This window comes from Cygnus olor, chromosome 19, assembly GCF_009769625.2.
Source record: "Cygnus olor isolate bCygOlo1 chromosome 19, bCygOlo1.pri.v2, whole genome shotgun sequence".
Classification (NCBI taxonomy): Eukaryota; Metazoa; Chordata; class Aves; order Anseriformes; family Anatidae; genus Cygnus; species Cygnus olor.
In genome coordinates, this window is record NC_049187.1 from 1108663 (window position 1) to 1121312 (window position 12650).

At 47.5% G+C, this 12650-nt stretch overlaps 1 protein-coding gene across 7 annotated transcripts in view; it reads right to left on the reverse strand.

Annotated features, from left to right (window-relative positions):
* Positions 1-12650, reverse strand: part of ZNF618 (zinc finger protein 618) — a 165652-nt gene that overhangs the window by 52976 nt on the left and 100026 nt on the right. For all 7 annotated transcript variants that reach the window (XM_040532085.1, XM_040532086.1, XM_040532084.1 and 4 more), the window contains one exon: positions 9006-9044. In XM_040532085.1, the coding sequence (XP_040388019.1) occupies positions 9006-9044 (39 nt within the window). The remainder of the gene's footprint in view (positions 1-9005; positions 9045-12650) is intronic.

Below are 12650 nucleotides of genomic sequence, written 5' to 3' on the forward strand. Positions count from 1 at the left end.
GATGTAATCCTATCTTCAGAAAAGTTCTCCTGGCATTTTCAAGACAGACTGATGGATGAATGGAACAGTTTGGAATTACTAAATTTCTTACCCTTTTTTATTAAAATAAATACATTTTTCCATCAATTTTTCTGCCTGGGAACTGTGTAAGAGATTTCTCACAAGGTATTAACAGCCAGATTTCTGTAAACATTGTCTATTTTGTCAGTATCCAGAAAAGCGGAAGAAATTTATTTTTTATGGGTGTATTAGCAATTTTCTGTATAAGATCATGTTTGGAGATTAATAGAAAACTTGAAACCTTCTTTTCTAAAATCTTAGACTAAAGCTACGCAGAAAACAACTGTTCCTTTCTAGAGCTATGGAACTGCAGCACTTGCACAAACATCACATCCTCCTGTGTTCCATGCTCCGGAGCACACCTTACATGCTCGTAAGGAAAGACACCCAGCAGGATACCCCAAACGAGAACATCTGAAAGAACCCTTAGCATTACGGAGTGATGTCAGAAGAGTGAGATCAAATTTACTCTACTAAAAACCAGGGCCAGGAGCTGTACCTACTTCACCCAGCCTCAACAAAATGTCGGTGCGGCGACGTGAAGGCTCCAAAGCAGCAAACATTGGTCCTGGTTCCCTCCCTGTGCCATTCCTGGCGTGCAATGTACTCAGAGAAAGAGATTGTGGGAGCAAGACAACAGTAACCTGTGTCACGGTGCCACGGACAGCACTGTGCCTCGCCACAAACACCAGCTCTGGGGGGAGCAGGAGTGACCCCAGTCCATGAGCTGCGAAGAAATAGGCTCTTGTGAAAGGCAACAACTACACCGCTGAGGGAACACACGCCAGGCTTAGAAGTCAAAATTTCCTTCACACTGTAGACGAAGTTCCTTATTATTTTCTTAATGTCCTCCTCCTGCACAGAAATTTATCATTCTTGGTCTCAGCCCATTGGTCATTTAAATTTGAAGATGAACATATTCATCTCCTTGTTAGGCAAATGGGAATCTAAAGAGACTTTACCTATTTAAAATGCAAACGCATTAAAAAATAAAATCCATTTTTATAGCTTTCCCCAAGGAGCAGGAGTATTATTAAATAAGAACATTGGAAAAATTAATCAAAGTTGTAAATGACTAACTGTTCACTTTGGCATGTGTACGTGGGTGTGCACACGCACACACATCTTTTACATTAGGCTTTTAATTGTGTAAGGCATTAGTAAGTTTTACCAAGCACAACAGTGGAACTTCCCATTTTTTGCTCTGTTACCCTCAAAAAAGTTAAAGGAAATCAAAAGCTAAAATTTACTTTATGGAAACATTAAGGTTGCAAATTTGAATATTTAAAATTAATGAAGAAATGTAGATGCCAAATATTCTTCCTTAACCTTAGATTAACACTAGCAAACCATTTACATATCCTTCCAGCTCTAGTCAGAACATTAAATCACTATATCCTCCACATATAAGGTGAGGGCAAGAAAACCTTCATTTTTAATATATTAATTTAATGATGTAAATTCACAACCCTCAAGATGTTTTTGCACATGCGAAGCAGTGGCACTATGCCTCCACAGTTAATGTCTGCAAGACATATTCCAGCCCAAATCCTTGTTTCTAACCTTTCACTGCTTTTTCGAATAAATTCCTTTTAGTCTGAACTTTCTCATGCTTAGTCAGAGCCCAAAGGGAGGTATGTTTTTTAAAGATCAGGCCAATCATTTATTTTATTTTTTTTATTTATGGGATTGTGAAATATATACTATGCATTCAATTTTGGAAAAGAAAATTACAGAATCACAGAATTCCTTTTTTTTCCTTCTATCTAAGTAACGTCACAGAGTGGAGACACACACTCCTCATGGACACTGTCATGCACACAAGTGATGAGTCTGAATGCACCTAAACTTGAAAGAAAATCGTAATTCTGTTGGCAGCCTACAGCACCCTCAGACAGCGACGAAAGCTGGCGTCCCCCACAGCACCTCGCGTCCTACTCTCTTAGCTCAGCACCCGGGTACAATCCAGTGCACAGACAGCAAGTGTGATGCTACTGTGATGGGGAAGGAGAGAACAAGCCTCACAGGTTAAACCCCATTTTCAAACGGCTCACCTCCCGACCCACCGCAAACCTGATGAGAATTACAGCCTGCTACCAGGAGCTGGGATATGACCACAAACTAACACGTAGCGTGCTACATCTTAGGTGTAGCACTACATCTTGAGCACCTGAGAAGAGGGAGTGAAGACCAAGCAAAGAGAAATGACTCAGATATCGCATGGTACCTGCTAAACTGTGCCACAAGGCAGGAGCTTCAGCATGCGACACGTGAGCAGGCAGCTGGCCCTGCTGTACCGTAGGCACATGCTTCCCTCTAGACTACGGCGAAGCCCAGGCGTGGAGTAAAGCTCTGAACCAAGGATAGTGATGGCACCAGCCAGAAACACAAACACCCGAGGAGGACAGGGTTATCCTGCCGGCTTCACCACGTGCACAGCTGGGACAACGATCTCTTCTGAAGGCCCTTGGTACCTCTTTGGTACCTGTGTATTACAAAGATACCCGACCTTAACAGCAGTTATTTTTAACACTGCAACACCACAGCAGATACTGTACTTCACCAACTTCCTTGGTGTGCCACTCAATGTACATGGAAAATGTGTTGACTGGCTTTTCTTTCCCTCGATCGCACTGGTAGAACTGGCAGCCTTTGAGCTGAAATGCTTCTCAGCATTTTATAACAAGCAGTATGGTTCTGGTCTCTACACCAGTTTGTCACTCAAGAGGAGAGGAGAGCGCAGTCCATCCATTTCTCAATCTCTTCTTAATGGCCAGTTTTGAGTTGCAGAGATGCTAAAGCCTGGACTGTACAGAAAAACTCAAGAACTCTTCATATTGCCAGCTGTGCTGTCTTCGTGGAAGACAGATCTCGGTTTTTCTCTCTGTAGGACACCAGCATCTGTGTAAGACTTCAATTACAAAAATTTTGTACCCCCAATGCAATAAAGCAACACACTTCAACAGGGAAAGCAATTCATAATACATTAAAAAATTGCTCTAGGCTGAGAATTTCTGTCTGAAATATTTGGTAAATATTATCACCTGTGAGATTCTTTCAAAAATTCTTTGCAAACAGGAAAAATGGGCTCCAAGACAACAGGAAGGTCAACAGGCATAAAGGAAAAACAAGTTGTGTTTTTTGGGATCAGTCTTGGAATTCTGTGGGAATACTGCTGGAGTTCATTCGTCCAGCTCATGATTTTTTCAACTATGGGGCTGGCCACAGGAAGCACAAAGGGACTAGGAAAGTTGCTTCCCATTTCTGCTAGAATTTAAGGCACAAGTGAAGGAGCTGCCAGGCAAACGATGGTCTGGGTTTACAGACAGGAATTGTACACTGGGCTCTCAGGCATCTCCCATACAGTGGAGTCCATTGAAGAGCTGTGTAGGAGTAACCTGCTGGCAGCGTGAGCACAAGGATCTGCTTTTAAAAAACATCACAAAACCCAGCTTAGCCTCTTAAACAGAATTGCATGTAAACAAAAGCATGAGATGGAGGCAGAAAGAACAGGATCTGCCAGAAAACAACCCTTAGTGGTCTTCAAACCTCCAGCAAATGTCACATACTTGTCATAGTAACAAACTGCAACACTGCTAGGAATGAAAGCAGGTGAACTATTTGAACTGGGTTGTTTGAGGGGAACTTCTTTTTCATGTTATTTTCCAGCAAATCACAGAATAACTGGCTGGTGGCATGCTAACAGCCTAGCAGAGCAGACTTCACTTTCATGGCTCGTACTGGCTGTGAGCAATACCTGCTTTTAAACTACTACATCTTGGATGTCACGGTCCTCAAAAAAGTTCTTACCACGGCAGCAGAACAAAGCCAACCACACTATCAGTGAACTCCTCTGGACTCAGCCAAACTGACTGACACGCTGGAGATGAAATGCTCCTGAAATCAATTCTTCCTGTTTCTTCCCACTTCTAACAGCATTTCTTTAAAAACTTCCAGGAATACTATTCCCCATGGTATTAAGCACTGCTCCATCACACTCAGGACTTCTCTCTCGAGAAGAGGAACACTTATGAAGTCTCAGATAGCCAAACAGCCATATGCAAAGCTAATATTCCAGCTACACTTTAAGCAACCTTCATCCTTTAGTAATTCTTCCCCTGCTCTGCTCTACGCGCTTGCTGTTCTGCTTTCTCTCACAAGGCACAGAAATGCAATCCAACAGCATGAGGCTGTGCCTGGCAGACAGGGACTGGGCTGCGAGCCCGGAGACTTGCGCTCTCTCCTTTGCCACTCGCCCGCTGGTTGCCTCCGGCATGTTGCTTGCTCTCGCTCTGCTGTTCCCCGCCTGCCTGCAGGACAGCAAACTCCTCTGCAGGCGATCCAAGGCTCGCCCAGGCAAAAGGCTTAGACATACCAGGGACTAGTAGGACTACTGGCTGCATTTATTAACATACGGCATTTTGAAAACAGATATTAAAAGGCCATTGGTAAGCTGTAATCAGGCAAGTGCTGTATTAACAGTTGCTGGAGCAACCTTTTAATTCTGTCATATGCTGGTCCAAAGAGGCAGAGACACCATTAGAAAAAGCAGTAGTGAGCATGTAGGCAAGAGCTTAAATGCTTACCCAGTCCCAGGATGAATTAAGGTTTCATGAGCAACCATAAAACTGGCAGTCTAACTCTGAGCTCTGCAAGCCAATTCTGGTTGCATTGCACATGTTCTTATATGCAAGTTCTTCTTTCCTACAGACGAGTAATACCAAAATCCATCAGCCTGACTATTAAAATCCATGATATGTAGCAGAGTTACAGAACACAGCTATGCTAACTGGAGACAGTGCCCTGTGGGGGGATGCTCAGACTTCTCTAGCTCCCTCCCCTCCACTGCAGATGAGCCCAGAAGAAGCTGGCAGCATGGAGCCCATCCTGGGTTTTCCTCCTAACCCAGTTTAGGCACTGGCTCGGGTAGGACTGCTGATCCAACCCTGGTGACAGCCCAGCTCTAACAACTGTTGTCCCCAACCTGAGACGTGCACACTGAACACAACCTGCCCACAACCCCGCACAGTGCACAGACAAGTTCACATCCGAGGTGATGCTGCACACAGCCATGTCCCTGGCACACTGTCCCTGCCGGGACAGGGTTTGCGGACCCCTGCTTGCCAGTGGCTTTATTTAGCTATCTCTCAGGTTGCCAAGAATTTCCCCTGGTATGTGAACAGCAGGAGGGAGGTTGTTTTTACAAAGTTTGTAACCCCCTGAAACATGAATGGAATTTCCATGGAAAATGATGGTGCTGATGTAGTACAATCACCTTCTTCCCGAGGACTTTGAAAAGTCTGGAGCAAACAAAAGAGAGATAAAAGCATCTCAGGAAAGACTGCCAGACCCTTCTATAGGAAGTCAGTGACCTAGATGTCAAATTGGTCATCCCTGCCTAGGAAAAAGTATCAAACATTTTTTTGTGTGTTTTTTTTTTTTTTTCCCAAAACCTCTCCTCCCTTCCTCCCTGTCAGTCAAAGTTGGTAACAGCTCGACAATCCTTTTTATTAACACATTAGCACTGTGGGTTGCATTGTTTTCTTCACTCTACATGTGGGAATTCTGGTCTTGGATCGTGAGCCAAGGTTAAAAAGTTGCTCCCAAAGTCATGCAACTGTGTCCCCAAGAGCACTGCCCTCTCCTCAGTACCACAGATCTATGTCACTTTGAGAATGGATCCACGACAGAAAAGTGACTCCCAGAGACACAATCTATAGACTAACATGCCAAGGCTGCAAATAACGGACAGTTTTTCCTCGAGGGAGCCTTCAAAGTGCCTTCCCAGCTGGAAAGTCTAAACACCAATGTCTCCTCTTTAAGCAGGCAGCAAACTAACAACTGGCCTCAGCTGCGCCCCAGCTCGCCCCACGGCTCCCTTCTCCCCACAGAAGGCCGGGCCAGCCCGGCCCGCAGCAGCCCCTTCCTACCTCAGTCCTTCAGCCCTGACGGCACAGGCACGTTACTTCACAGCTTCACCCCCTCGTGCCCGGAGCAGGCCAAGCACAACTCGGATGTCGCCTCCCAAGAGGTCACTGCTCTGGGGTAAGTCCACATGACAGGACGCCGCTAAGCGCCACCGCAGCTCCAGGAAGCCTGGGACCCAGCCACAGTGCCCTCGCTGCACTCTGCAGAGGCCCGGCTGAGATGCCTCCCCACTACCCACAGACAGGAGGAGCTTCCCCAAACCCCCCCAGGTGCCCGCTGTGGCTGTGAGTAACAGCTGCCTTCAGAAAGTCACTGTGGAGAAAAAAGCTTTTAGAAACGTGCAGGACCCAGTGCCAGGCGAAGAAGACCCTCATCAACACCAGTTCTGGATGGATGCAATCTATGCCACAGGGACCCATGGAGAAACACATGAGAGAAAACAAGATCTTGTTGTATCCATTAAATACTGAGACATTTTGTAAGGCAGCAAACCATGTCTGCAGAGCCCAAGAGTCTAGAGGTTCCCAACATGATAGAAATAGCAAAGGAAGATTTGGACAATACAGACGTCTGTAACAGAAGGGGTATAAACAGCCAAATCGGGTCACAGAGGAATAGCACTGGAGAGCAGGCAAAACAAAAATAGCAGGAAAGGAAAGATAAATAAAAATCCTAAAATATATGATGAGCAAACAGAACGACAAGAAAACAAGAGGGCCATTGAGCAAAAAGAGGAGAAGAGCCATGCATAGGCAACCAGGGTAGGCTAGGGCACAGGGAAGAAAGAAGACAGCTGAATTATTTCATTGCAGCGGCAAGGAGGGGAAGAGGAAGATGACTTCGTCAGGAAATTACAACCGTCTGCAGTTAGGAACAGCAGCACTGGCTGAGCAGTTTCACATTCAAGCTGGAAGGCAGGTGACACGCACAGCTGGTCTTCCATGGTGCTGGATGGCTGTGGTGGCCTCCCTCTCAGCACTCACCAACTCCCAGCTCTGGTGGCTTGGTCTCGCCTCCAGCTCTTCAGCTAGGTGAGACTATTTTGGGAGAGCATTGAGCGTGGTAGGTTAAAGGGGGTTCAGTAACTCGTGCATTGGGGATGGCAGACGGGCAGACTCGTACAGCCCTGCATAAAGACAGAAGCAGTCCCTGCCATTCTTACTGCTCGCTGATGCACCTCCACTGCTACCAAGGCAGCTCCTCTGAAACCTGGTGTAAAGAGCAGCTTCTTGTCACTGTCTTCTCCCAGTGATTTTTTCTGCCTGTGACTTTCCATTCTCTCCAGCCCCTGAGATGCAGCCACCAACCACAAGAGGCAGTTATTGTCCACATAAATCCTTCTATAGCTCAAACAATGTGGGGTTTGCCCACACAGCAGGGGCACTAACCCTCACACTTTTCCACTCTTATTCTCCACTCCTCACTCTATCTCAGCCAAAAACATTCCTTTGACAGGTAAGGAGGGGAAAGTTGACTTACAGAAAAAACATGCCAAAATTCAAGCAAGGGGGCAAGAGATGAACCTGGGAAGACTCAGGATAAGTGAAACACCAACAGGCAGCATGGCAGCTATGGAACAAGAGACAACGTGAGTCTGCAAAGGAGCCTCCATTCTCTGCCTGGACCTGCAGACCCTATGTCACAGGGGGCCTGAAAGGGCCCGTTCCCAGAGCCCATCTCCTGTCCAGTGGACACGAGGAAGAGATACATGCTGTGAGACGGCCGGGCACTACCCAGCCATTTCAGCCAGGGGCTGAGGACCTTCACCCCTGCACGGAGCGGTCAGCCCTGCCTCCTGCAGGCAGAAAGCCGGGACTCCCCCGTGCTCATTTCCAACTCTTCACCTATCACAGAATGGGACTGATGAAACAGCAGTTTAAAAAAGGTTGCGTGGTTGTATTTTTTAATTATTTTTATTCTTCACTATTTATCTAACTTCTTTTTTTCTTTTTTTTTTTTTTTTTTTCTCTTTTTAACCCAACCAGGGTCAGTTTGGCACTTCCAAGCCATCCTCTATGACTGGTAAGACTGGTAACTTACCTTTTCAGTGAAACCCATGGTTCTTACCTAACAGGAAAAAATACAGGTCTCTAGAGATCTCAGGAGGTCTCCAGGCCAACATCCTGCTCAAAGCAGGGTCTGATCTGAGCTCAGACCTGGTTATTCAGTGCTTTATTCAGACTTGTCTTGAAAACCTCCAAGGATGGAGAAGGTACAATCTCTCTGGACAACCTTCTCCACAGCATGGGGGAAAACTTCTCCTCACACGTAGCCTGAACCTCTCTTCCAGCTTACGCCTGCTGCCTCTCATCCTCCTGCCATGCACCACGCCTGGCTCTGTCCTCCCGACGCCACCAGGTCCCTGCTGCCCCGTCCCCGGGCTGAGCCAGCCCCGCTCCTAGTGGAGGGCCCTGTGCTGAACCCCTCCACTCCATAAGTGTCTTTCCCCAGGGGGCACAGAACCAAATTGTGGGTTTGAGGTTCAAAAATCCTGCATGACTTGATCAAGCTGGAGAGCTCAGCAACACCCGGGGCCGCCCCGAAGGGGTGAGTGACGGGGAGGGCGGCGGGGCTCCGGCCGGCCCCTCGGCACCCCCCAGCCCATCAGCGCCGTCCGGAGCTGCCCGGGCCCCGCCGCTCCGCTCCCGGCGGGCCGGGTGAGGCCGTGCCGAGCCGGGAGGCGGCCGCTGCCACTCCGCCCACCGCCACCGCCCCGCGGCCGCCATCTCCGCGGCGCCGGCCGCCCTCTGCCGGCCGAGCCGCCGCTCCGCAGCCTGCGGGGAAGGGCCCCCAGGGGCCCTGGGCCTCCCGGCCCCGCTCCTGAAATATCCGCCATCCCCGCTCCCCGCACCGGGCACCGGCCGCGCCGGACCGGGAGCCGTGAGCAGCCGGTCCCGGCCGTGCCGCCGGGGGAGAGCGCCCAGCCGAGCGCCCTGGGCACCCTGCGCGCCCGCGGTGCTCGCACACGTCAGGCCCCGGTCCCCCCTTTACGCGCACACAGCGCCGTGAGTACTTACTGCCTTGTGAGGCTCCTTCACCTGAGGCAGCTTCAGTGTCTGCAAAGAGAAAGAGCTGCACTTAGATCTGACAGCAGACTCTGCCCCACATCTGAGAGCACGCAGCCTCGCAGCTGCCCCAGCACCTTGACCGCTCGCTCGTCTCCAGCCGCATCGCAGCACCCCACACAGCGCCACCCCACACAGCGGCACCCCACCACAGCGGCCCACGATGCCTGCAGGGGCTGCCACCACTCAAACTTTTTCTGCGCTGTCGCAGAAGCTTGATTTTGAAGCAGGACAGCTACAAGGGTACCCCTACCCCAACCCTGCACCCCAGGGAGCAGCCTGGACCCTGAGGAGCGAGCCCCAGCTCTGGCAGCCTGGAGCAGGCTTCACTGAGGTGCTGGGCGTAAGGATCTGCCCGCCAGGGTCTGCCCGCCAGCTTGGCTCAGCCCGGCAGAGGTGCTCCATCCAGAGCCCTCTTGGGCCCCACAGGCAGCACCAGGTTGTGGGACAGTCACTGGCACGGCCTCAGCCCCCCTTGGAAAACCCCTGCCATCACCCCTCTGGTCTCAGGCCAGCCTGGGTCGCAGCGGAGTAGAGGGCCGTGTATCTCAGGGCAGAGGGGTCGTGGCTGAGGTGTGCCTGGACTGACTGACACAACCTAATGGTCCCAGCGTTATTCGTGGAGCTCATGATGATGCGTTTCATAATTTTCTGCCGAAGGTTTGTGGAAATCGCTCATGTGTTTAATTCCTGGGCAAACGCTGTCAACCCAGGAAAGCAAATGGTGAACAACACACCCAGCTCGGTCTCCCCTGGGAGATGCACAGCCAGCACTGCTGCCACTTCCCTGGAGACTGTGCCCCTCCTCCAACAGCGACCGCAAACCTCTGTGAGAGATGGGCCATGAGCCACAGGAATCCCCCCGGGGCTACTCCATCCTGCTTTACTGAAGACACATGTGAAAAGATGGGAGAGAAAGCCCCCTTCACTGCAGCACGTGTGACCGCAAGCAGCACACAGCAAAGATTACATTCAAGCCCTAAATGAATGCAATGGGCAAAGCTGCAAGCTGGAAAACAAAACCCAATGTTACAAGTCAAGGATCGTAAATGATTAGGACTTCCAAGCCATTTTGAAGTGTTTCATATTCATCCTAAGCTGCATATACCGTATGTCACGTTATCTAATAACATAACTACATTTCAAAATATTCCGTATGTCTCTTGGAATCATGCTTGCATTACTCTGAAAACCACAGCTGTGGAATGTCACAGCATTTTTAAATTTAAAATTTGCAACCTTAAGTAATAAACACTGTTTGCATTTAATTTCCTTCTTGTTTCTTAAAAAGAATACAAATAAATGGCTGTGGATTTATGAATTTGTACATTTCTTCCTGATTAACCTGCCCGATTAGATCACTTTTCTAGGCAGCAAGATTAAAGAGTATGCAATTAATTTGGCACAATTTCATAAACTGAGGGGCCAGATTAGAAAGCCTCAGTATCATATGCAAAACCTCGAAAGTCAAACCCCTGTATTTTTCCACAGCTGCTACTTGTTTGAATTACCACCTATCACTCAAGGAGAAAGCTAGCTGTGGCACAATGGAGTTCTGCAAAATACTGTTCTGGCGTTCACAGACAATGACATAAATAGACCATAAAAGATATGTAGTATGCATGCACCAGACTATTTCTGTCATTTAAATAGCTTTTAAAAGTACTTTAGTTAAACATAACACGAATCAAGCAACACGCAAAGGTTTAAAGAGCAGCCATTTCTGTACTGTGTTAAGAAATGCTGTTACTCTTAGTCATAAGATAGACTAAAGGCTTCATGGAAAAAAAAAAGAAAAAGAAAAAAAAAAACCAACAACAACTAAAAATCCCCTAACAGCCCATTCTAAATCACCTTTGGGCTGAGACCAAGTAATTACAGCTTTAAACAAAAGACCAATTTCTGAGAAAGTTGCAAAAGTGAGAGTAGGGAGGTCAGCAGGAGAGCTGGAAAGTAAGCAAGTTAACTCCTGTGTCTCAAGTAACTTTCTGTATCTCCTATAAAAATCTGCCACAGAGTGTGAAATGCACATTAAAAAAAAATAATACAAAAAATGCTTGGGATGCAGCACAGAGGGCGAAATGCCTGCCCCAAATATCCTATGATTTTTCAGTAGCAGATAATCATACAAATGAAACCCAGGTTTCTTCAGCTCAAAACCACCATCTCTCCTCAAGAATGGTTATTTCTCTATTAATTTTCAACTTCTCACCTCAAAATTGTTTCAGTCACAGAACTGCTCCAACTCAACACTCCAAAAACATGCACGTGGGCAAAATGCTTTTTTCCATATTCACAGTTTGAATGAGCCATCTTCCTTTTCATATTTTTGGAACTAAGCAGAAATCATTCTTGCAAAACACCCACCCAAAACTCCAGAAGCTCTGAGAATTTTTCAGATCATCAAACAATTGGTTAAACTAGAAATTTCACCTGAAGTCAACAACCCTACCCTGACGGTGCTGTATCAGGCCCTGGGCTGGCACACCCATGTGGAAAGGTAACAGAGCTGGTCTGTTCTCAGGGAGGCACTGCAGCAACTAAATAATGTCAATAAATAATAAAGAAAAACAGCTCAAGCAAAATCATCTTTCAGCCCAGAAAAGCTTATCTGGAAACAGAGAACTTCCACCAATTATTACAGCGGAGGCGATATATCCTGCGAGGGTTAAACTTGAGTCTTGCTATTTTCTTTCATTTGCTTTCTGTAGAATTCTCCATTGGGTAAAAAACTTGCCTGCTTGGCCTCAGCCCAGAGGTTTTTTAATTTACTTTTTGAAAGTCTAATAAAGTAATTTCAGCCATTTCTGAGTTATCTAAAAGTGAAATAATTCTCCTCACTCAAACCATGCCGATGTTTTGCTGCTCATGTTGCTCAAATCCAACTGAACCGTAGAAAACAAAACTTTCTAGCTGACTAATTCCTGAAGAGACTCCAAACCTTCCAATGACTTGAAAAGCCCCACGTAGCTAAACAAAAAGCACTGTAAGCAACACATTTCTGAGGCCTAGGTTTCCTGTAGGTGACGCGGCAACATTTGTCCATGCTGACAGCTGGGACAGTGCCCACCAGTGCAACCAGGAATTTGCAGCCTCTCTGCTCCGGCCCAGCTCCAGCAGCTCTGCAGGGGGAGGAAGGAGCCCTGGTCCCATGGGGCTGCACAACAGCTCACAAAGGAGCCTTTGAGCCCAACGTTTTGTTTTTTTTTTTGCATATTGGGGAGGCGCAGGGTAACAACCTTTTCACTTCTTTTCATTTCTTGCAATCTTTTCATTTCTTCTGAGATAATCTGTAGTGAGTAAATTTCTTACCTATGTACCTGACTCTTGGCAGAGTCAAAAGCTTCACGTGGGGTTCCCATGCCTGCAACTGGGCTTTCAGAGCAAAGCAGAAAGGGAGCCTGCCCCTGCAAGGCAGCAGTTCTTCGGCAAACAGCTACCTCGACCCTCAGCACTTGCAAAGTACCAGGAGATCAATCGCTCCCTGAATTCCTCCAGCCAAGCAGAGCACCATAGAGAAGGCTCAATAAACTAAGAGAACGTCCAGTTTTTTATTAAGAAACCAACATTCCTGAAGGTAGATGAAGGAAAAAAAGT